Raw genomic sequence first — 25,549 nt, 5'->3', positions numbered from 1 at the left:
GGGGTTGCTCCTATGTCTGGGCTATTGTAAATAGTACTGCTTTGAACATTAGGGTGCATGTATCTTTTTGAATTAGTGTGTTGTTTTTTTCTGGGTAAATGCTAGGAATAGAATTGCTAGATCATATGGTAGTTCTGTTATTTGTTTTTTGAGGAATCTCAAAAGTTTCCTTTTCTCCACATCCTCTCCAACATTTGTTTTTTGTAGACATTTTGATGATGGCCATTCTGACAGGTGTGAGGTGATATCTCATTGTGGTTTTGATTTGCATTTCTCTAAGAATTAGTGGTGGTGAACTTCTTTTCATGTGCCTGTTAACCATCCATATGTTTTTTTTGGGAAAATATCTATTCAGATCTTCTGCCCATTTTCTGATTGGGTTGTTTTTCTGATATCAAGTTGTATTAGCTGTTTACATATTTTGGATAATCCTTTGTTGGTCACATTATTTGCAAATATTTTCTCCCCCCATTCCACAGTTCATCTTTTCATTATGTCATTTGTTTCCTTCGCTATGCAAAAGCTTTTCAACTTAATCAGACCTCATTTTTTGTTTTTGCTCTTCTTCCTTTTGCCTTAGGAAACTGATCCAAAAATATTGCTACAATTTATGTCAAAGAGTGCTCTGCCTATGTTCTCTTCTAGGAGTTTTTTGCTTTCCATTCTTACATTTAGGTCTTAAACCATTTTGAATTTATTGTTTTATTTGGTGTGAGGGAAGATTCTAATTTCATAGTTTTAATCACACTGTTGGCTGCCCAGTTTTCCCATCATCACTTCTTGAAGAGTTTGTCTTTTCTCCAATGTGTATTTCTGTTGTAGATTAATTGACCATAGGTGCATGGGTTTATTTCTGGGCTCTGTATTGCTCCATTGATCCCTGTGTCTGTTTTTGTGCCAGTACCACACTTTTTAAGTTACTATAGCTATGTAGTATAGTCTGAAATCTGGGAGAGTTGTTATCTGCTGCTTTGTTCTTCTTCCTCAAGATTGTTTTTTGGGGTCTTTTGTGGTTTCATATGAATTTTAGGATTATTTGTTCTAATCTAATTATCTGTGGGCAGTACAATGACTGAATTATTTTAGAAATAGCTATAGGCCACTCAGTAGTACAGAGGAAGCAAACACTTTTGGTCTCTACTGTTTATCTGGAATTCTCATTTTACTCTGATAGAAAGCCTGTGGCTTAAATTTTTTAAGACAATCACTTTGTTCAAGTTCTATATCAGAACCTGAGGAGGACCATAATGTGAGGACAGATCCAGATTTTGTGAGGCTGGAAGCTTTAGATAATTTAGGGTGCCCTATTGTTTACAAAAATACAGTAATAATTTTAAACATTTGATACAAAAGTGAGTAATTAGAAGGAATCAATCCTTCCAAGTGGTGGTCACAAAGGTGGAGTGTCATTTGTTTCTTAGAAACGTGCCTCTGTGATACTGGGAGCAAAATTTTAAGATAAAGGGATTTGCAATAGAATGTTGATGGGTGGGACATTTCCAAACATTTACCAGTAAGAGAAATACATATATGCTAAATGTAGCTCCAGAGACAGACATTCAGTGCCAAATGCTCAGAGTAGGGAGAAGTAGGGCTGTGGTGAAGACAGCAGAGAAGGGCCACTCTAAATTATACATGCAGGAAGCCTTCAGTTACTTGGAATGCTTAGAGAACTGAGTAGACTTTTCAAATTAATCAAAAACAACAAACCCCCCTCATTTATTGGCCATCAAAACTTTAAAATAATACAATCTTTTTCTTTTTTTCAATTTCCCTGTAGGTTTAAGAACTTAAAAAAAAAATCAATTCATGTAATTTACCAATTGAGTTTAAGGAAAAAAGAAACCAAATAATTACTTAGAGGGGAAAAGAATAAGGTATTCATTCTCACCTTAATAGAGAGTCCTCTGTTGCTTGGGTGACTGAAGTAGCGCCCATTCCTGGTGGAAACATGGATGCTGGCCTCCTTAACTGCCTCTCAGAAATCATTCAACTGGCAGAGTTATGGTGGGAGCATTAGTTTGATTGTGATGAAGCTATAAATGCTCAATTAAAATTTATTGAATGAATCAATGAACCAAATGAATGGTTCCAGTTTGGACAAATCAGGACAGTTTCAGAAGCATTTTTATCCCGAAGAATTCTATAATCAAATTTTATCAAGCTCTTGAATGCATTGAAAACTCCTTCCTGAATGTGGCTTAGGTTTGACAGCAAAAGGATTAGGAAATGGAAGGGAACTTTTACTAAGCGCCTGACATATGCCTGGGGCTTCCCTGGTGGCTCAGATGGTAAAGTGTCTGCCTACAATGTGGGAGACCTGGGTCAGGAAGATCTCCTGGAGAAGGAAATGGCAACCCACTCCAGGACTCTTGCCTGGAAAATTCCATGGATGGAGGAGCCTGGTGGGCTACATACAGTCCATGGGGTCACGGAGAGTCGGACACGACTGAGCGACTTCACTGACATATGCCAGGTACTTTGCTGATGTTTGTGTATTTCTTTAAGCACTGTAACCATTTTGCAGTGTTGGAAACTAGATCTCAGGGCTAAGTAACTTGTTGGTGGCCTTTCAGGGAGCCAGTGGCAGAGCTAGGATTCAGATCCAGGTTTGTGTCCAGGGTTCATTCTCCTGACTCTGTAACTTGTCCTTTGACCTTTTCTTCCCAGCAAATGTTGAAAGACACACGAAACTTTCTAGATAAGGAAACTGAACCTCAGAGCACTTAAGTGACTTGAAGGAAGAGATGAAAGCAGATTTTCCTAATCTCTTAACCATTATACTATATTAAGGTGTGTACACAAACACGCAGCATATAATTTAAAAAACTGTCAAAGTTGGAGACAAGATGGCAGGTAGAAGACTTGAGTTCACCTTCTCTCATGATACCACCAAAATCACAACCGACTGCTTAACAACCACTGACGAAAAAAGATTCAAACCTACCAAAAAAGACATTCTACCCCAAAAGAGCCACAAGATGGTAGGGGGGTATTTTTGTGATATATTCAAATCCCATATTTGCCAAGTGGGTGATCTACAAACTGTAAAATGATTATATTGCTGAGGATCTCCCACAGGAGTGAGAGTTCTGAGCCCCATGTCAGGCTCCCCAGCCTAGAGGTCTGGCACTGGAAGGAGGAGCCCCAGGAGCACTTGGCTTTGAAATAGGCAAGGCTTGAGTGCAGAAGCTCCACAGGACTGAGGGAAACAGAGATTCTACTCTTAGAGGGCTCACACAAGCTTTCACTCTGGGACCCAGGGCAAAGCAATGACCCTATAGAAGCCTGAGCCAGACCTACCTGTGAGTCTTCTAATGAGGCAGCAGTCAGCTGTGGTTTACTGCGCAGACAGGGACACTGGAGGCAGATGCGCCGGGGAATGCTCATCTGCATGAATTCTCCTGGAGGCTGCCATTTTGGCACCGAGATCTGGTCCCACCCAACAGCCTGCAGGAAGGTTGGAACACAGCCCCACCCATCAGCAGACAGGCTGCCTGAAGTCATCCTGAGCCAACAGCTGCCAATAAACACACCCCTTAACATGGCCCTGTCCATCAGAGTGACAAGACCCCGTTCCACCCACCAGTGGACAGGCACCAGTCCCTCCCACCAGGAAGCTCACACAAGCCCCTGGACCAAATTCACCCATAAGAGGGCAGACTCCAGAACTAAAAAGAATGACAATTCTGTAGCATGAGGAATGGAGACCACAAACACAGAAAGTTAGGCAAAATGAGACAGTAGAGAAATATGTTCTAGATGAAGGAACAAGATAAAACCCCAGACGAACAACTAAGTGAAGTGGAAACAGGCAATCTACCTGAAAAAGAATTCAGAGTCTTGACAGTAAAGATCACCCAAGATCTCAGAAAAAGAAGGGCGGCACAGACCAAGAGGATACAAGAAATGTTTAGTGAAGAGCGAGAAGATTTAAAGAACAAACAAACAGAGATGAACAATACAATAACTGAAATGAAAATTACACTGGAAGGAATCAATAACAGAATAAATGAGCAGAAGAATGAATAAGTCTGCTGGTAGATCAGTGGAAATCACGGCAGGGGAACAAAATAACAAAAAAAGAATGAAAAAAAGTGAGGACAATCTAAGAGATGTCTGGGACAACATTAAATACAGCAATATTCACATTATGGGGGCCCCAGAAGGAGAAGAGAAAGAGAAAGCGCCTGAGAAAATATTTGAAAAAAGATAATAGTCAAAAACTTCCCTAACATGGGAAAGGAAATAGTCACTGAAGTCCAGGAAGCCCTGAGAGTTCCATACAGGATAAACCCAAGGAGGAATATACTGAGACACATATTAATCAAATTGACCGAAGTTAAAGACAAAGATAAAACATTAAAAGCAAAAAATAATATACAAAGTAATCTCCATAAGGTTATCAGCTGATTTCCCAGCAGAAATTCTGCAGGCCAGAAGGGTGTGGCTGGATATATTTAAAGTGATGAAAGGGAAAAACCTACAGTCAAGAATACTCTACCTATCAAGACTCTTGTACAGATTTGACAGAGAAAATAAAAAACTTTACAAATAAGCAAAAGCCCCCAGCACCATCAAACCAGCTTCACAAGAAATGCTGAAGAAACTTCTCTAAAAACCTTGCTGATATCAAGAGTTTATAAAGACATGGAGCAAGAGGATGTGGCATGCAGTGCAGCACAGCAGAAATCAGTGCATGACCTATTAAAACTGACCAGTCAATTCTATTCCTACACACTTATGGACACTAGCAAAATTCTTGCACATGTACACCAGGAGATGAGAATACAGTTTATAACAGTATTATTTGTAATAAATAAAAAGACAAAAACAAGCTGAAATTTCCATTAACAGTGAAATAAACAAAATGTGATATAATCATAGCGTGGACTACCGAATAGCTGTGGACAGCAAGTAGCATGAACAAGTCTCAGTAATGCTGAGGGGGGATAAAGTAAGTCCCTGAAAAATATATTCCAGCAGTCAGGAAAAGATGAGATTTTGAAAACTGAGGAGTAAGTTAGACAAAGAGAAGAAAGGACATTGCAGTCATGGAGACAAGGAATAGCAAGACCCATTTAGGAACTGCAGATGCATGACACCTCCTCTGATGCATGTGTCCCTAACATGGAATTCTGATATACCTGAATTCACTTCTGGATACTTTTGAACCATGAGAAATTCTGTAAGTGAATTAACTGCTTATTAGGAATAGTTGTAGGAGAAGAGTGAGGTTGGAAAGTCAATAAAAGATAGAACAGTTAGAAAAGAAATAGAGATGATTACAATTAATTCCTCTCTAGGAAGCCAGGTGGGGGAAATTAAATCTTGTGGTTCTGCCTGCCCTCCAGTAGCATCCTAAAGAGGAATGGAGCAAAGGTCAATGTCAGTCATGCTTCAGTGTCAAGATTACCAAGATTAAAGGAAGCTACACTAACCTGGGGGCTTCCCTAGTGGCTCAGATGGTAAAGAATCCACCTGCAATGAAGGAGACTCGGATTCGATCCCTGGGTTGGGAAGATCCTCTGGAGGAGGAAATGGCAACCCACTCCAGTATTCTTGCCTGGAGAATTCCATGGACAGAGGAGCCCGTACAGTACATGGGATCGCAAAGAGTCGGATATGACTGCGTGACTAACCCACGCCCTAACCTGAAGACTGGAAGCTATACTCACCTGGAGATTGAAGAGAGATTTTAAAAGTCAAAGACATATAAAGCTTTTCTCTGTGCTTTTTCCACCTCAAGCACTTAAGTTATGGTGTCTGAGATCATAATGGGAATGATCAATGGTGTTTTTAAAGGAAAATACCTGTGTCCAGAAAGAAAGGTTACTATAGTAGAGCTTAGTACTCAATTTATTGAAGCTATAAACTCAGAAACTCAGTTTTTATGACTACTTAAATTCAGTTTGCAAATCTTGCTTCTTTTTTTCCCCTAAGAAATAGTGTAACTGTCCAAAAACAAACAAAAAACAGACAAACCACCACTCTATTGGGCCTCCTAAATTTCCACTGGCCTTTCCTTTTTATCAATGTCAGTGATAATCTTTGTAATTACATCTTCCATTCCTTCCACCACCCGTCATTTACCTCAGAGTAGAGGCATTTGCCTCAGGTAAAGAGACAACAAATTTTGACTAAGAGGCAAGTTCTCAGGAAATACAAGGAGGTTAAAAGTGGATCGCACTAAGTATTTACTTACTCTATGGACCTTTTTCTTCTTTTTTTGTCTGTCTGTACCAGAGTATAAAGCAGAAATCAGACACTTGTTTTCTCACTTATATTTACATAGACAGTACTTAAAATAAAACCCACCAGATGACAGTCTGACCATTCTGCTTTTATTTATTGTCTGGCTAGTTTACAAAGACGCAGGTATGGAGGGTAGGTCCTACCCCACCAGGTAAGCTGTCCTGATGACACAGGTATCCGGATGTGCACATTTACACAGTGCAGTGGTATGAAAAACATTTCTTCTTTACAGTCCCTCATTATAAATAGGGAGAAATTAATTTCATCATGCCAGAAAATTTTGGGCACTATTTAACAGTCATCACATTTCTGCTACTAAAATAACAAAATTGGTATTACAAGTTAAAATATAAAGGCCTAACAGTTTTTACAAATATGCAAATAATCTGCTACTTAGACATAAAAAGTCAATTTCTCTCAAATCACCAAGTAAGGCACCATTGGATTAAACATTTTTCTTGGTTTTTACTAAATAAAATGCATACTGAAATAAATACCGAACACTGAATTTTAATACTGTAATACATTTTCATATAAATGACATGTAAATGTTAAAATACTGTATTGCATCTTGAATACATTTATCTGGAAATTTTATGGGGAAAAACATATGTAAGCTCTGGTTTCAGGGAAGGATGTATTAATTTCTGTTATCTGCTATAGTTAAAGATTTTAGCATAGAATTTGTTCAAAGTTTTGGACACAATTAGGTTTCTAAATTTCAAAGAAAGGGTGTACATGTATTAATGGAATATTCACTTAAAAATACATTTTAAAACATCTCTATCCTGGATAAATAGCAACTCTGAGCTGTGACCGTGTTTCAAACTTTAGGATGGTACCTGCAAAGTTGGAATATATAAAGAAATTGGCTATTCTTACTACCCCTTACAAAATTCAGACCCATTTTTTTGGAGTCAGACTTTTCTCTGCCATATTTGCTGGGAGAGTTCAACTCCATCTTTTCTGAAGTGGGTCAACATGCTCTTATCATAGGGATTTTTACTAACTATTGATATCTGATCAAAGAATTCAAAATAAAATGATGCCATATTATCAAAATATTAGAGATTAAAAGCTTTTTTCTGAAAATACCAAGTTTGTTACAGCTTGATTTTTGTTATTCCTTGATTTTCTTTAGGTAAAGGGCCCCAAGTGAATGTATGCAAGACAAACAGAATGGTAGAGAACTAGGGAAAAACCCAAGTTTTCTAATGTATTAATAAGCCCAAGACTTTGGCAAGGAAAGTTATAAAAATACTATATACTCAAATGGGCAACTTCATAATTTATTAGACATCCCATTTATTAGAATTCTAAGTTCTTTTGATTTTATAAAAATGAAACAATTATTCTATAAATATGAGTGCTTCTTTCAAATTTTTCTTTGGATTGATTTCTTGTTAGCATCTCCCAGGAATACATGAATACACTGAAACCATGATACAAAGTTTAGGTAGATATACATATACATATATAGCTGTGAACTTTTAAAAAATAAGTAATGGTAATTTTAAACATAATCAACTATATAAAACATCTAAATGGAAATAATTTTTTCCAAGTCTATAGCTAGATTTAAAAGTCCCAGTAAAGTTTTGTAAACAAAATCATACAAAAAAGGCAAGGCTGGCTCATCCCGATGGTCCTCTGGGGGAGCTTTATTTGCATAGACCCAAGGCAAATGATTCTCCCAGATAGATTCAAAACAAGTTCCCTCCAATTTCCAGCAGCAACCTCTTTCTCTCAACGCCATAGGCATCAGATTTCGAATTTTAGAGTTTTGCCCATCAATTAAAATATGTTCCCTTCTTCCACATTTCTGATTTGCTACCTTTCCCTGACTTTCCCCCACAACTATGGAGCCTATGAGCCTCCTGCCCTAAGGAACAAGCTGGGCTGGAGAGGCGTGAAGCCACTTGAAATGCATAAGGCAGGAGGCCAACCAACAGGTGAGCTCAAGGAAGCTGGTTCTCAGCTAGAGAGCCCCGACTGGCTTTCAGTTTCTTTTCAATGGCTTTATTCCACATGACTGTAAACCCTAGTAGATCAATTTCTGACCTTGGTACTGTGATGCAACACTTGTATACAGATTTCAAGGGAAGAGGGAAAATAAGGGAGAAAAATCTAAGGAAAACTATTTGCCAAACAAGGGTCCTAACTTTATTTTTAGCTACCTCTTGAATTGCTATAGCTCATCTGGCCTTTTCTGTTTCTGAAACAAGAGGTGTCTGCACTAGGCTCTGTCTTATAGATCTGCACTGTCCAACATGGTAGCCACCAACCATGTGTGGCTACTGAGCACTTGAAATGTGACACGTCCAAATGGAGATGTGTTTCAAGTGTAAAGTACACACTGGAGTTTGAAGACTTAGTACCAAAAATATATATATATATAAAATATCTCATTAAAATTGTTATACTGACTGCAAGTTGAAATGATATTTTGGATATTAGGGTTAAATAAAATATATTAAAATTAATTTCACCTATTTTCCTGTTTTATGTTGCTACTAGAAATTTTAAAATTGTATACCTGGTTCACATTATATTTCTATTGAATAGCTCTGTCCCAGGGCTTACCTCAGACCACCCAAGATTGGACATCTTGTAACTGCAAATATTTTATGTGAGCAACTTGTTTAGGTGGTCTGTGGTTCATGGAAACAGACAGGAGGCCAAACATGAAAAAAAAAAAAAGGCATGGAAACAAACAACTCTCAGGGACCTTTATATTGTGGTTTGTAGCAAAAAAGCAGTGAATGTTTGAATTTGGTTGGTTGAAAGCTGGGACACAATTTCATCGCTGCCTACTTGTCACAAAAGCCTGTTGATCCCCAAAGCAGCCAACAGGCTGTAGCTGAAGCAAGCAATAGCTTTAAGGCTATACACAATATAAAAAGCAAGGTGCATACCTTTACTGTGTACGCACCCTACACACACATATTCCCACATCACCTCCCTTCTTCCCTATTGCCATTATGAAGGGAACAAGGGAGGACAGAGGAGGAGGGTGTGCGACTTGGACAGCAACGACAGAAGGAGCTCTGGGGCTTGAGTGTAGAAGAGCAGGCAAGGATCACCTCGGGATGGGAGGCAGGGGTGGAGCACCCCTCTCTCTTCGGTTAGATCCACCTTGATGAAAAATTAGACAAAATACAAACTTTGGTTAGAGAACTTATGTTCTCACTGTAAAACTCAAGAATGGCTGCAAAAGTACCCACGACCCCCCGCCTACCCATGATCAAGGCTGTAAACAACGAGCGCACATGCATGAGAAATGAAAGGGAGAAGTGGGTAAGGACCTGAACAAATTTTACTAGAGAAGGAGGACCTGCCGCTGAACTTGTGGGAAGTTAAAGTTCTTTAAAAATTACTTTTTTTTCTCATCACAAACTTAGTATATGTGATTATACATATATGTATATTATAGATTGAGAAAATATGGATGAGAAAAACAAAACAAAAATTCATTAATGCTTGTACCACCTGGAGATAACCTATAACGTTATGTGTATATCTGTTCTTTTTCCTTCCAAAAGCAGGATCATTTGAACATTTTTAAGTCATTCTTTATAAATACAATTATTAATGACATATTGCATTTTATTATAGAAGTATCAGTTCAGTTCAGTCGCTCAGTCGTGTCCGACTTTTTGCGAACCCATGAATCGCAGCACGCCAGGCCTCCCTGTCTATCACCAACTCCCAGAGTTCAACCAAACTCACATCCATCGAGCCGGTGATGCCATCCAGCCATCTTATCCTCTGTTGTCCCCTTTTCCTCCTGCCCCCAATCTCTCCCAGCATCAGAGTCTTTTCCAATGAGTCAACTCTTCTCATGAGGTGGCCAAAGTATTGGAGTTTCATTTTTAGCATCATTCCTTCCAGAGAACACCCTGGGCTGATCTCCTTTAGAATGGACTGGTTGGATATCCTAATACTACTATAGTTAATCTAATCAGTTCCCTTTTGTTGGACATTCAGTTATCTTCTCCATTTCTTAATACTGCTTTCCTGATAGCAGCCATCCTAATGAATGTAAAGTGTATTTCATTGTACTTTGATTTGTGTTTTCTTAACCGTTAGTGGTGGGATGACTCCAAGATGGTGGAGTAGACAGACGTGCACTCATCTCCTGCAAGAGCTCCAAAATTACAACTCGCTGCTGAACAACCATCGACAAGAGAATGTACGATCCCACCAAAAAAAGTTACTTCAGTATTCTTGCCAGGATAACCCCATGAACAGTATGAAAAGGCAAAAAGATAGGACACTGAAAGATGAACTCCCCAGGTCGGTAGGTGCCCAATATGCTACTGGAGATCAGTGGAGAAATAACTCCAGAAAGAATGAAGGGATGGAGCCAAAGCAAAAGCAACACCCAGCTGTGGATGTGACTGGTGATGGAAATAAAGTCTGATGCTGTCAAGAGCAATATTGCATAGGAACCTGGAATGTTAGGTCCATGCTGCTGCTGCTGCTGCTAAGTCGCTTCAGTCGTGTCCGACTCTGTGCGACCCCGTAGACGGCAGCCCACCAGGCTCCCCCATCCCTGGGATTCTCCAGGCAAGAGCACTGGAGTGGGTTGCCATTTCCTTCTCCAATGCATGAAAGTGAAAAGTGAAAGTGAAGTCGCTCAGTTGTGTCCGACTCCTAGTGAATCAAGGTAAATTGGAAGTGGTCAAGCAAGAGATGGCAAGAGTGAACATCAACATTTCAGGAATCAGCGAACTAAAATGGACTGGAATGGGTGAATTTAACTCAGGTGACCATTGTATCTACTACTGTGGGCAAGAATCCCTTAGAAGAAATGGAGTGGCCACCATAGTCAACAAAAGAGTCTGAAATGCAGTACTTGGATGCAATCTCAAAAATGACAGAATGATCTCTGTTCATTTCCAAGGCAAACCATTCAATATCACAGTAATCCAAGTCTATACTCCAACCAGTAATGCTGAAGAAGCTAGTTGAACAGCTCTATGAAGACCTACAAGACTTTCTAGAACTAATGCCCAAAAAAGATGTCCTTTTCATTATAAGGGACTAGAATGCAAAAGTAGGAAGTCAAAAGATACCTGGAGTAACAAGCAAATTTGGCCTTGGAGTATAAAACGAAGCAGGTCAAAGGCTAACAGTTTTGCCAAGAGAATGCACTGGTCATAGCAAACACCCTCTTTCAACAACACAAGAGAAGACTCTACACATGGACATCACCAGATGGTCAATACTGAAAACAGACTGATTATATTCTTTGCAGCCAAAGATGGAGAAGCTCTATATAGTCAGCAAAAACAAGGAACTGACTGTGGCTCAGATCATGAACTCCTTATTGCCAAATTCAGACTTAAATTGAAGAAAGTAGGGAAAACCACTAGGCCATTCAGGTATGACCTAAATGAAATCCCTTACAATTATACAGTGGAAGTGACAAATAGATTCAAGGGATTAGATTTGATAGAGTGCCTGAAGAACTATGGATGGAGGTTCGTGGCATTGTACAGGAGGCAGTGATCAAGACCATCCCCAAGAAAAAGAAATGCAAAAAGGCAAAATGGTTGTCTGAGGAGGCCTTACAAATTGCTGAGGAAAAGAAGAGCAAAAGGCAAAGGAGAAAAGGAACGATATACCCATTTGAATGCAGAGTTCCAAAGAATAGCAAGGAGAGATAGGGAAGTCTTAATAAGTGAGCAATGCAAAGAAATAGAGGAAAACAACAGAATGGGAAAGACTAGAGAGCTCTTCAAGAAAATTAGAGATACCAAAGGAACATTTCATGCAAAGATGGGCTCAATAACGGACAGAAATGGTATGGACCAAACAGAAGCAGAAGAGATTAAGAAGAGGTGGCAAGAATACACAGAAGAACTGTACAAAAAGATCTTCATGACCCAGATAACCACAATAGTGTGATCACTCATCTACACCCAGACATCCTGGTATGTGAAGTCAAGTGGGCCTTAGGAAGCATCACTACGAACAAAGCTAGTGGAGGTGATGGAATTCCAGTTAAGCTATTTCAAATCCTAAAAGGTGATGTTGTGAAAGTGCTGCATTCAATATGCCAGCAAATTTGGAAAACTCAGCAGTGGCCACAGGACTGGAAAAGGTCAGTTTTCATTCCAATCCCAAAGAAAGCTCAAATGCACCAATGCATTCATTTCACATGCTAGCAAAGTAATGGTCAAAATTCTCCAAGCCAGGCTTCAACAGTATGTGAACTGTGAACTTCCAGATGTTCAAGCTGGATTTAGAAAAGGCAGAGGAACCAGAAATCAAATTGCCAACATCTGCTGGATCATCAAATAAGCAAGAGAGTTCCAGAAAACATCTACTTTTGCTTAATTGACTATGCCAAAGCCTTTGACTATGTGGATCACAACAAACTCTGGAAAATTCTGAAAGAGATGGGAATAGCAGATTACCTGACCTGCCTCCTGGGAAATCTGTGTGCAGGTCAAGAAAGAACAGTTAGAACTGGACATGGAACAACAGACTAGTTCCAAATCGGTAAAGGGGTATGTCAAGGCTATATATTGTTACCCTGCTTATTTAACTTATATGCAGAATACTTTATGAGAAATGCTGGGTTGGATGAAGCACAAGCTGGAATCAAGATTGCTGGGAGAAATATCAATAACCTCAGATATGCAGATGACACCACCCTTATGGCATAAAGTGAAGAAGAACTAAAGAGCCTCTTGATGAATGTGAAAGAGGAGAGTGAAAAAGTTGGCTTAAAACTCAACATTCAGAAAACTAAGATCATGACAGCTGGTCCCATCACTTCATGGCAAATAGATGGGGAAATCACGGAAACAGTGAGAGACTTTATTTTTGGGGGCTCCAAAGTCACTGCAGATGGTGACTGCAGCCATGAAATTAAAAGATGTTTGCTTCTTGGAAGAAAAGCTATGACCAACCTAGACAGCATATTAAAAAGCAGAGATATTACTTTGCCAACAAAGGTCCGGCTAGTCAAAGCTATGCTTTTCCCAGTAGTCATGTGACATTTGGACTCTAAAGAAAGCTGACCACCAAAGAATTGATGCTTTGAACTGTGGTGTTGGAGAAGACTCTTGAGAGTCCCTTGGACTGCAAGGAGATCAAATCAGTCAATCCTAAAGGAAATCAGTCCTGAATATTTATTGGAAGGACTGATGTTAAAGCTGAAACTCCAATACTTTGGCCACCTGATGTGAAGAACTGACTCACTGGAAAAGACCCTGTTGCTAGGAAAGATTGAAGGCAGGAGAAGGGGACGACAGAGGATGAGATGACTGGTTGGCATCACTGACTCTATGAACATGAGTTTGGGTAAGCTCTGGGAGTTGGTGATGGACAGGGAAGCCTGGCATGCTGCAGTCCACGGGGTCACAAAGAGTCAGACGCAACTGAGCGACTGAACTGAACTGAATGATTAGTGATGTTGAGCATCTTTTCATGTGTTTATTAGCAATCTGTATATCTTCTTTCAAGAAATATCTATTCAAATATTCAACTCATTTTAAAAATTGGGTTTTGTTGTTGAGTTGCAGGAATTCTTTATGTATTCTAGATATTAATCTTTTATCAGATATATGATTTGCAAATATTTTATTTCATTTCATGGGTTGTCTCTTCTCTGTCTTGATGGTGTTCTTTTAAAAACTATGCATATCTTTGGGCTATTAGCACACCATAACTTGGTTTAAAATCCATTCACAACTAAAAAGTTCATTTTTCCCATACACAATTTTTTTGAGGACCTTACAGGTGTCAGGCATAAAGCCAGGTGCTCAGATGCTGTGAGCAGGTCAATCAGGGACTCATGTCAATTAGGTAGGTCTGCTATGGCCACTGTTTTTAGACTCAGGTGGGCTGGCACTGACAAGATTCCTCAGCAGGCAGCCACTTTTCTGACAGAAACCAAAATAGCCCACTTAGGGATTTCTGAGTTAGGACAAATCTCTGACCAAGGGGAGGAGTTAGAGGAAAACACTGGCAGTCCATTATTTCACCTCTTCCTCTTTTTATCCCAACCAGGTCTTTTTTGGGCAGGGACCTGACGAAAGACTGCCTAGATGTAAGCCATCCATCTGTCACGAAGCCCTGACCATCAATTGATAACACCACAAATGGTTAGCACATCGAGGGCTGGCCTTGTGCAGAGCTGCAAGTAGGTTGTGCTATTTAGGGCTGTCTGGGTGCCCTACCAGGGCAGCTCTGCTCGGAGGAAGAGGCAGGTACAGGAGCAGGATAAAACCACTCCACAGCACTTTGTGTTAGAGATACGATCAGTTATATTATAAAATATTAAACATGCTTAATGCTAGAAATATTAAAGGTACAAGAACATTTTTGGAGAGCTGTGGAAATTAATTCACCAATTTAAGAAATATTTTTAAATGCCTACTGTATTTCAAGCTCTGTGCCACTTGCAGAAGACACAGTAGTGAGCAGGGACACAGTTCCAGTCCTCACGGTGCAGACAGTCATGAAGACAGGAGGTAGGGGGAAGGAATGTGTTCAGCTATTAAATTAAAAATCTAAAGGGGCTGGGGAGGATGGTTCTGTTACTGACTTAAATATATAAATAGCACAGATAGGGTGGGGTGAGGAGAGAGCAAACTCAAGAACATTTGTCACATGTGAAGACTTTTTCGCCAAAAATTTCAACCACCAACTCCTGCATGATAATTTTATTACAGTTATGCCTCTTTTACTAGGTATTATCTAGAATTCAGTACTCCACATAACTTTTTCTAGGACTTAAACTGGTCTTTTCAGTAAAATATTCTGTTTACTTTTGGCATTTTTTTTCAGGGAAAATTTTCTATAATATTTTCTAACTCTTTGAGTTCTTCAACAGAGGCACAAGGCAAAATTTGTCCATTTTTAATAACCCACTAGACGTATCTGGTATTGTGTGGTGATACCTAGCACAGCTGTGTCCCTAGCTCTTCCTTTGACCCAAGACTGCCACCTATCATCTCCCCAAAGTCAGTGATTTTGCTTGTAACCAACCTTGACTTCAGCTGATACTAGTCTGCTCTAAAGCTGGGAACCAACCAACCAAAACTTGAGAACTATGTATTAAGAAAGAGTCAGTAGGTTCAGAGTATGTGAAGGAGTTCTGCTGGACAGTGAGCACAAGGCTAGGGATATATGACAGCTGTTTGACATGCTCATACACTTTTTCTCCACACATTTGTGGCTTGGGAGTTTGGTTCTGAAGCTAACATTGTTATAAGACAGAGCCCCATCAAAGATATATGTATATTTCACACTAATTCTTCCTTAGCTGTATAAATTTTTTGTTAAAAAAAATCTAAATGTCCAATAATGGTAAACTAAATTATTATATGCTGACTTGACGGAATCCTGTAAAATAAAAACCAAGGGATAAAATAGGGAAGTATACACTTAGCAATGTTATATAAATTTCATCACCCAAAACTCATATCCTATAACTATATAATCAGAATTAGATAGATAAAAATTAAAGAGAACCTAGTAAAATGAAAATATCTGTTATGCAGAGAGATTATAGGCATACTTAAAATTTTCATGTAATGCTCTGTAAATTTATATTTAAAAGATCAAAACAGTTACAGTGAGTTTTTTTTTTTTTTTTTAATAACTAATGAGACATTCTGCCAGTCTCAAAACTAGCAGGAATAGAAGAGACTCTAACTGTGCCATCTTTAGGAAGATCAAAATGGGGAAAGATTGTCCAAATAACCAAAATAATAAAATTTAACCTACTAGCAAACTAAAAGTATTTTGAACTTATAATGACACATTAAAATAATCGCTTCTCATATGCATTCTGGATGTCTCTATTTTCGTCAATGAACGTAGAAGGAGAGTTTACCATTTAAATGGCTCCAAATCCAGGAGTAATTTCTCGGAAATCTCCCCGCTCCAGACAAAAGACCTGGATTTCCTACACAACCCTCAGTTGTGTGTGACCCAGGCTACTCAAGTATGAAGCCATCTAAAAGCCCTTGTAGAAATACTCACTTCGGCTTTCATTTCTCGCCAGTTTACTGGGATAACTTTTGGTTGTTGGTACATATGGCTCTGGAGGTGGCAAATCAGAAATCGGATGGAAGTAAAATCTGCTTTCCCACTCATCTGAGGGAGAGAAACAAACAGTATCTTCAGTAACAGACAATCTGCTCTAAAGACTAATATAATGAAAGACACAATGAAATAGAACAGCAGAGATCACATCTGGTTTTACATCTAGAAGTTTAGAGAAAAGCCCCAAATGCTACCAATGTCACTGACTACTGCAAATTAAATTACAGTGTCATTTATCACTGTCAGTGATAAAATGTACTGGTCTGCGAATCAAACCAAAGACAGATCCAAGTGACTTTCGCTAGAGTGACTAGGACCCAGCCAGTTCCTCTCAGGAGATGGGGGCTGGGGTTTGGGATACTTTTCTTAATTATTCCTCCCCAGTGGAAAGAGTAACTGATAATAATGACAGGGATAAGCTGCTTAATACCTGCAGGCCATTAGGCCTCAAACCCATAGCAAACTGTCCAGAAAGGTAGGTGATAAGAAAGCAAGCTACAAAAATGGTTCTTTTCAGAATTCTAGAATCTTTGGAAAGTTAACCAAAATGAAACTCAAACAAGGAACAGAGAATAATGATCTGCCTTTTGCAAGGAAAAGGCGATTACTGTTTTTCATTTGAAATCATAGTGGCCCTAGAATGCTTAGATTAGTGCCGTGCAATGTGAACAGTGGAGGTCACACAAACAAGAAACGTTCATGCAAACACACAAACACACCTCCCACTCAGCTGCTGCCCCATTATAGCTTCCCAGGAGCTGGGACCACAGCTTACCTTCACATGAAGAATCTTGGAAGCCGTTTCTAATTGATGTTGATGGTGGAGGTGGGGGAGGTGCCCCAGTGCCAGGCCTTTCGGGAGGAAGGGGAGGCCGGGGCCCACTTCTGGGACTAGAATCTATTCCACTCCTGGACGGCAACTGAGGGGTGGCGGGCAGGGCCCGAGATGTGCTGCCGTTTCTGTTCGTTGGAGGAGGTGGTGGGAGAGGGCCTGAAGACAAAGAAAAATGACATTTATTGCTCTACCTTACATACCATGTTACTACTACCATCAACATGCAGTTACGGAGTGCCTGCTGGATACATGCCCTTTTACTTGAGAAAAGAGAGAAATGGTGGAGACTTCCTAGGAGCTTTAGTCAAGAAATGAGGCACATATAAACACAAAAATGCACAAATGTACACACATGTGGAACAAATGCACACTGATGGCTAACTGGCTATTTGGCTTTGAGTCAGTATTGAGATTGGAGATGATGTAGTTGAGAACAGGTAATCATTTGTTTATAGTGACAACTGTGTACTTTAAAAACATTTAAAATTCCTTATAAACAGCTATTGAACTAGTTTCTGTGACATACTACTTATTAAGTAAATATTTTAAAAATAAGATAGTTATGAACTTATTTTAGGTCTCCAGAGGAATTAACTTTTTAAATGCAGAGTATTATTGCTAATTATACAAGCATGTTTCTGTGATGCATATGATCTATTTCCCAGACAGAAGTGGGATCAGGAAACCAAATATCTGCCATCCTGAGATGAGCAGGAGTTCCTTCTTGGTTCTTCCTCTTAATCTGGGGAGGCAGATTAACACAGGGAGTGACAGTCAGCTAATCAATGTGTATGGTTATAAATGCTACTGCAGGACACTGACCCCACACAAGCTGATTATCCTATGGAATTTGATTTCCTGTCTACAAAAGAGCACCTTTCTCACTGCACTGTTGCCAGAAATAGTCAAAAAGCATATAAAAGGAACTTGAGCATTTCTCATGCAAATCAAAATGGCCTTAGTAGTTATGCCTGATTTTCAGCACTGTGTTCCACTAGCAAGATGCTGACATTTTATGTAAACACAACATCTTATGGTGCTATAAGTATAAATATCTTTTGTTAACTACAGATTCAAAATCCAACTAGAGGGCCTTATACTGAATGACCCACCCATGTAAGATATTCCTGCCTGGAAGTCTTGGCTCAGATCCCTAATGGAGGTGGGAGGCACACCTAGCCCTGGTTCATCTCAAGGAGTCTTCAGTGCCCCATCTGGCAGGGTTTATTTATTGCCTGATCTGCTTCTCAAAGCTGGAGTCCCAGTCAGTATAAGTAGATTCATTGGGGGAAGAAGTGGCTCATATGCTGTGGGCTTAAAGGCAGTGGTAGTACTACCTCATACTGTCACTAAATGCAAACTAGACTTCCAATACTATGGGACCTGGTACTGCGTAACCTCATCAACCCCAACATCTCTCTTTAAAAGTAACTGTTCATGTTCCTAACTGTCCAACCTTTTAGCCCCAAGATACAAACCTAGGCAAGCATAACAGAAAAGAAAACAGATTTCTATTTCCTGCTGGCAGCATAATAATAAAAACGATCATTGACTCTTGTGAATTTCTTGGACTGCAAGGAGATCCAACCAGTCCATCCTAAAGGAAATCAGTCCTGAATATTCATTTGAAGGACTGATGCTGAAACTCCAATACTTTGGCCACCTGCGGTGAAGAACTGACTCATTTGAAAAGACCCTGATGCTGGGAAAGATTAAAGGCAGGAGGAGAAGGGGACGTCAGAGGACGAGATGGTTGGATGGCATCACTGACTCAATGGACATGAGTTTGAGTAAACTCCAGGAGTTGGTGATGGACAGGAAGGCCTGATGTGCTGCAGTCCATGGGGTCGCAAAGAGTCAGACAAGACTGAGCAACTGAACTGAACTACATGCAGGGAAATAAGACAACTACTTTACACACTTGTCTCATTTAATTCTGATGATAACCCTGAGGAGTGTCAGGATAGCAGGCAAGGCCTCAGAAATACTGGAAGATTAAAACCTCAAGTCAGGAAGCTAGTGAATGCAAGAATAGGATATGACTCCATTCTGTCAAATTCTAAAGCACTCCCTTAACAATGAAGCCAAACCTCCTCTGAAAATATAGATGGCCCTTGACAACTACTCATAGGTTCCCTGTGGAAACGTAAATTGGTGGGTATTTTTAGAGGCCTATTTGGCAATACCTATGAAATCCATAGTTTACTAGGCATATCCATTGTCCTAGAAATCCCATTCCTAGAAATTTTTCCAAAAGAAATACACAGAGGTGTGCACAAATATTTAGCTCTAAGAATGTATCTCTGAATTATCTGCAACAGCAAAACTCTAGAGATGGCCTGTATGAACACATTGACTAATAAATAAGCCAAGGTACTCATGTGGGATTTAATATTATGCAGCCATTATAAGTCAGGTTGTAAAAGAACAGTTAATCATATCAAGAAAATGTTAGTGAGATACTGTTAAATAAAAGCAAATTAGCCAACTGATACTGATTTTGCAAACTTTGATATACATGCATTTAAAAAAGGGTATCTAAAAAATGTTACATCTAAATGTTGGTGATGGCAGAATTATAGATGATTTTTATTTTCTTTTATTCTTTTATGCATTTCTATAATAAATAGGTATGACTTATGTAATTGAAAGAAACAACAAATATGTATCACTGCCTATCCTACTTTGGGGAATATTTAATCTGTTGATTCAGTCATTTGGTAGAAGAAGATAGCTCCTCAACCACGCTGGGGGTTTTGGATAATGAGAAAACAACACACTTCATTCATCTGACTGTTGTTCTTATTTGTTCTCTGAAGCATCCTTAATGAGATGACACCGTGTCTAGACTGAATAGACTAGCCACTTTTTGTATTTGTAGCTGACTCTCCCTGGCAAAGTGGTTTGAAGGAGTGGTTCTCAAACTTTGTGACACGTTACAGTCACTGGGGAGCTCCCTCATATCCTGGTGCCCAGTTTTCAACCCAGACAAATCAAACCAGAAACCCTGGGGTACAAACCCAGGCATCATCATTTTTAAAGCTCACCAGGTGATTCCAGTATGTGGTCAAGTTTGAGGATTACTGGTGAAAAAATGGTGTTTATTAGGTTCTTGATGTCAGAGCAAGAAAAGTCAGTCAGCTTCTCACAGAAAAAAATGACCCATTTCCAAACATCCATACAATTTAACATGTATGGTTAAATTTAAAAATGAGGTAACTTTTTAATCTGTCAATAACCAACAGAAAACAAAAAAGCAACTATCACAAGTAGGAGAGAGATACAAACTCCTCACACTTCGTATACTGTGAAGGTTCTGCCCTTAGATCCAGGTTTCTCAGCCCTGGGTGTGGACACAGAAGGGCTTCAGTAGGTCCTCAACCATGAAACAGCAGGCAAATTGAGTTTATGCTTATGAGCATTTTTATGGAGAGAAGGTGGCCTTATAGGCCTTATACCTTTACCTAACTCTACAAGGGATCTCTGTGCCCAAGACATGAACAGATAGCAAAATGGACTCTGCTGTGACTTTACTGAGCATGGAAGTGGCCTCAAAGCTTGACCAATGAAGAGAAGTAGTACAGAAGTTCACTTGCTCTTAAACTGCCCTTCTTGGAATAATGGGCCCTCCTGCTGGAGATGGGAATTTAGTTCCCATCACTTTCACTTTTCACTTTCATGCATTGGAGAAGGCAATGGCAACCCACTCCAGTGTTCTTGCCTGGAGAATCCCAGGGAAGGGGGAGCCTGGTGGGCTGCCCTCTATGGGGTCATACAGTGGGACACGACTGAAGCGACTTAGCAGCAGCAGCAGCAAGACAGCAGAAATTCCCTTCCAGGAGAGGAGGCAGAACTTCAGATGGAAGGTGAGTTGCCTATTCTTAATTTAACTCACTTGGGATCATTTCACTTCATTAGTTACACAGTCACCTCACTTTTAAAACATGGACAGAAATATTGGCCTGCACTCTCCTCAGAGATTTAAGGGAGGTCAAGAGGAAGTCACATGGGCTATGTGTCTTCAAAGGTCAGAGCAGTCTGAGGGTTCATTGAAGCCCTTGTCAGGCTCCCCTCCTCTGAGCTTGATGGTGACATGTGGGCTGGCTGGGAGGCAGGGGAACAGCTCACCGCGGTCCGATCTGGCCATACCTGATCTGCCCGGTGGGTCCCTCACCGGAGGAGGGGGTCTCTCACTGGGCGGGGGTGGAAGAGGGCCCGACCGTCCTGATGAAGGTAAAGGAGGCGCCGACGACGACAGGGACACGTTCCTCTGCGGGAGCCTCGGGATTTCGTCGCCACTGCCGCTGGACACGGGGGGCAGCGGAGGAGGGCCCGGCCGGCTGGGGGGCGGAGGCGGCGGGGCCTGCGAGGAGGAGGACGGCCGCGGGGTGGACGGCACCGGGGGCTTGCTGTTCTGAGGGGGAGGCAGCGGCACCGACTCCCTGTGGATGGAGGGTCTGTTGCCCACCGGAGGAGGCGGAGGAGGGGGCTTGTCATCCAAGGCCCTGCTCGGAGTAGGAGGCAGGGGAGGCCTAGTGGAGAAAGGCGTGGAGGAGCCTGAGGGGGTGTGACGGATGGAGCCTCCTCCGAAAGCAGCACCTCGGTTTCCGGGGAAAGGGGGAGGGGTCAGCCCAGGACTGGACTGCCGGGGAGCCCCCAGCACTAGGGGGGTCCCCCGGTTGTGCAGACTTGACTGACTGGGTCTTGGAGTATTAGGCACTGGAGGGGGGATGTTATCAGGCTTTGCGCCCACTTCGGGTCTCGGGGGAGGCATTCGGTTCCTCTGAGGCTCTGGGGGTCCGCTTCTGTGGCCTGCAGGAGGCACAGGGAACCTCCCTGGGCCGCTTGGGGGTGTGAAAGGTTTGGCGGATGTGGCTCTTCCTCCTGGTGGCAAGATTGGAGGTCGGCTTCCTCCGGACTCTGAAGAACAGGAAAAAAGCCGGAAAGTTAGGACCCTGAAAGGAAGTCAGAGAACTAGAGTATATTGCCAGCTACTGGAAGCCCTTTCCTAGATGCTGTAAACTACAGGAAACTATTATTTATATAAATGGGGCTTCAGTGTGTCCTTCCTGGAGGCAGAGCAATAGATCACAGGTCTCTGTTTTTCTTCTAGTCCCAGATTCTACAACCCATCAGCTTTCAAAGGGGTTCTGGAGCACTCTCTTGGAATTTTGGATGGACAAAAACCAGGATGATGTTGGTAAGAGTTCTGGAGAGATCGCTGTTCATTACAAGAGGTCACGAACAGAATGGGACTGCTACCGGTGGTTTCTGCTAAGGATTTTCTTTTCTCCCCATCACTATCCCAGTCCTCCCACCCTGTATCTCACATTTGAAAAATAATTTAGCCATCTTAGGTGAAGTTATCCCAATATAAGTTTCTATATGGGAGGGCTTACCTAGCCCCTTTGTAAAGAAATGTGCAAGAGAGGATGGGAAAAATATAATGGAAGAATTATGGCTGAAATAAGAAGCTGAAAAGGAAAAAAGAAGCTGTTAAAGTTTAATTGAAAGAGCTGACACCAGGAAGTGGTCTTAATCTGGAAACAAGTAGGCAACTATACAGTTTTTTCCCTAGTAGGTCGTTCCACTTCAATAACATAGGACAGAACCACCCTACTAAATAATTAATGTTCGACTGCTTTGGTTCAACAAAGGGCAGAACTAAAGAGGAACCAAAGTTATGGAAAAATTCAAATCACTACTGCATAGTCCCTTGCAACCCAAACTAATCTTTAAAAAATGCTTAGCCTGAAAACTCCTACCAGTTCAAACATGCACCAGTTATTTATTGAGTACCCGCTATACTATAAACGAACCAATATTCTAGATGCTAGAGGCAGAGGAGTAAACAAAATAGAAACAATCCAGTTCTCTTGTAGTTTATGTTCTTAGGGGGGAGATGAACAAAAACCCGGTACACATAAATATTTTCAGATCATTATAAGTACTAAAAAGAAACTAAAATAGGCTGATGACATGGAGAGTGCTAGAGAGGCCAGGATAGGTGGAAATGGCTGGGGATGGCTCCTCTGGGGATGTGACATTTGGTGACATTTTCCAAGGCCAGGCATGGAAAGGAGGAAGAGAGGTGCTTCAAATGGAGTGTCAGCAGGTACAGAGGCCCTGAGGTGGAAGTAAGCTTAAGTGAAAAAAACCAAGGCTCATATTCCAGGGACACAGTGAGCACAGAGGAGAACACTGTCAAATGCAGCCTGAGTGGTCAGCAGAAGCCGGGTGATAAAGAGCCTTGTAGGCCAAAAGGAGTTCAGATTTCACCCAAAAGTCCAATGAGAAACATTTGGCTGGATTTATACAGTGGAGTAATGTGAACTCTAGAGAGAATTTTTTGTTTTGACTTTAGCACTAGAAATTAGTTATATTTTCCTTGGCTGTGTGGTATGTTTCTATGTCACCAACTTGTGATAAGTTTTATCTTCAAAGTTTGGAGTAAAGTGAAAGAAAGTGAAAGTGAAAGTCGCTCGGTTGTGTCCAGCTCTTTGTAACCCATGGACTATACAGTCCAGGGAATTCTCCAGGCCAGAATACTGGAATGTGTAGCCCTTCCCTTCTCCGGGCGATATTCCCAACCCAGGGATTGAATCCAGGTCTCCCACATTGCAGGTGGATTCTTTACCAGCTGGGCAACAAGGGCAGCCCAAGAATACCAGAGTGGGTAGCCTATCCCTTCTTCAGTGGATCTTCCCGACTCAGAAATTGAACCAGGGTCTCCTGCACTGCAGGTGGATTCTTTACCAACTGAGGTATCAGGGAAGCCCTAAAGGTACAGTTATTATGCAGATCTACATCTACATGTATGACCCAATATGCAAATTGTATACTGTGAAAGTATACACTTCTGGTACACCATTTTGTGCACTAACTTCAATTCCATCTTCATTTAATTATTTTACTTCCAGTTGTCTTTTGCCTAAATTTCCTCACTTACTATTAGAGTACTGAATGTATGCATATGTCTGCTGCCTCAAGACCTTTCAGCAGGTTTTAAATATACAAATTTTAAATGCAGGCCTAGTAAGAAGGCAATGGCACCCCCACTCCAGTACTCTTGCCTGGAAAATCCCATGATGGAGGGGCCTGGAAGGCTGCAGTCCATGGGGGCGCTAAGGGTCGGGCACAACTGAGTGACTTCACTTTCACTTTTCCCTTTCATGCATTGGAGAAGGAAATGGCAACCCACTCCAGTGTTCTTGGCTGGAGAATCCCAGGGACGGGGGAGCCTGGTGGGCTGCTGTCTATGGGGTCGCACAGAGTCGGACACGACCGAAGTGACTTAGCAGCAGCAGCAGCAGTAAGATAAAATGTCTTTTATTAGTGAGTCTCCCTCTAGATTTTGACAATCCAAAACTAAAATAGTCAGCTAATGCTGAGGATTCAGTGCCTATATTTTCATGTGAATGTGAGAATTTCCCAGTGACATTTTAAAAGACCATAGAATTAAAAATAAAATTCTTCTAGCACAGTAAGCATTAAAAAATAAAATTTCATGGAAAAATTTCTTGAGTTTCTGTCACAATCAGGGGAGAGCTTCACACACTTTGTAAGGTTTTTAATTTAGGCATGACCAGGTTCAACTTTTCTTTCTGCCATTCTGTTCATAACATTCCTGTAGGACCCATTTCCATGGCTTCCTGCAGAGAATACTAGAATCGCTGGCCCTGAAATGGCAAATGTCTGTCAGGCAAAATGCCTTTTTAGATTTTGTGAGATATGTAATTATATTCCATATGACATGCTCCACTGTGTGTTTGAAAAGAGACTCACAAGTATTTACTCCACTAGACAGCTAGGTCAGGCTACCTCACAAAGAAAGCTGAATCTGCCATGTCACCAGACAGAGTTTCCAGGGGTGGCTCTCATTTGCTCCTTCCTTTTCTTTCCAATCTAGCTCACCCTTTAGAAAAGTACAAAAAAGTACAAGTTTCCCCAAGGATACTGGGCAAATATTTTACAGCTCGATGGAGCTGTCTGATCCTGATTTAAAAAGAAAAAATGATGCTAAATAGAGTCCCTTTTATAAAACAGTTAGCATTTCAAGCAATCTAAAATGTTTTAAAGGGCATAGTGCCTCAGAGGGGATGCCAAATCTCAAACCGCCAGATTGCGCCTTGTCTTCGGTTAACTAAGGAAAGGAAATGCTCTTTACCATTCTCCCTGTTGGCTGTGGATCTCAGCTTCGGCATTCCAGCCTGGAACAGTCCTCCCAAACCGGGTGGTCCACCTCCGCCAAAATTTCCACCACCTCCTCCTCCGCCACCTCCACCATAGCTGCCGCCGCCACCACCACCACCGCCGCCGCCAGCAGCAGCTCCTTTGGGTTCTGTAGAAGGAAGAAGACACATTCTTTTCACATGTATGAAGACACTGCCA

At 41.0% G+C, this 25,549-nt stretch overlaps 1 protein-coding gene and 1 long non-coding RNA gene across 6 annotated transcripts in view; one reads left to right on the top strand and one right to left on the bottom strand.

Moving 5' to 3' along the window:
- LOC107132241 (uncharacterized) overlaps nucleotides 1–25,549 on the top strand; it is an 89,720-nt gene that overhangs the window by 55,345 nt on the left and 8,826 nt on the right. The window contains exon 4 of the long non-coding RNA XR_009491532.1: nucleotides 22,272–22,358. This is a non-coding gene — a long non-coding RNA (uncharacterized lncRNA). The remainder of the gene's footprint in view (nucleotides 1–22,271; nucleotides 22,359–25,549) is intronic.
- Nucleotides 6,323–25,549, bottom strand: part of WIPF1 (WAS/WASL interacting protein family member 1) — a 128,973-nt gene continuing 109,746 nt past the window's right edge. For all 5 annotated transcript variants that reach the window (XM_059876173.1, XM_005202348.5, XM_015474954.3 and 2 more), the window contains 5 exon segments: nucleotides 25,326–25,499; nucleotides 21,308–22,078; nucleotides 17,099–17,314; nucleotides 16,261–16,374; nucleotides 6,323–9,390 (listed from right to left, as the gene is read on the bottom strand). In XM_059876173.1, the coding sequence (XP_059732156.1) occupies nucleotides 9,335–9,390; nucleotides 16,261–16,374; nucleotides 17,099–17,314; nucleotides 21,308–22,078; nucleotides 25,326–25,499 (1,331 nt within the window). In that variant the 3' untranslated portion in view covers nucleotides 6,323–9,334.

Source organism: Bos taurus, chromosome 2 (assembly GCF_002263795.3).
Source record: "Bos taurus isolate L1 Dominette 01449 registration number 42190680 breed Hereford chromosome 2, ARS-UCD2.0, whole genome shotgun sequence".
In the NCBI taxonomy this organism is placed as follows: Eukaryota; Metazoa; Chordata; class Mammalia; order Artiodactyla; family Bovidae; genus Bos; species Bos taurus.
This window is presented reverse-complemented; position numbering and strand designations above follow the sequence as displayed.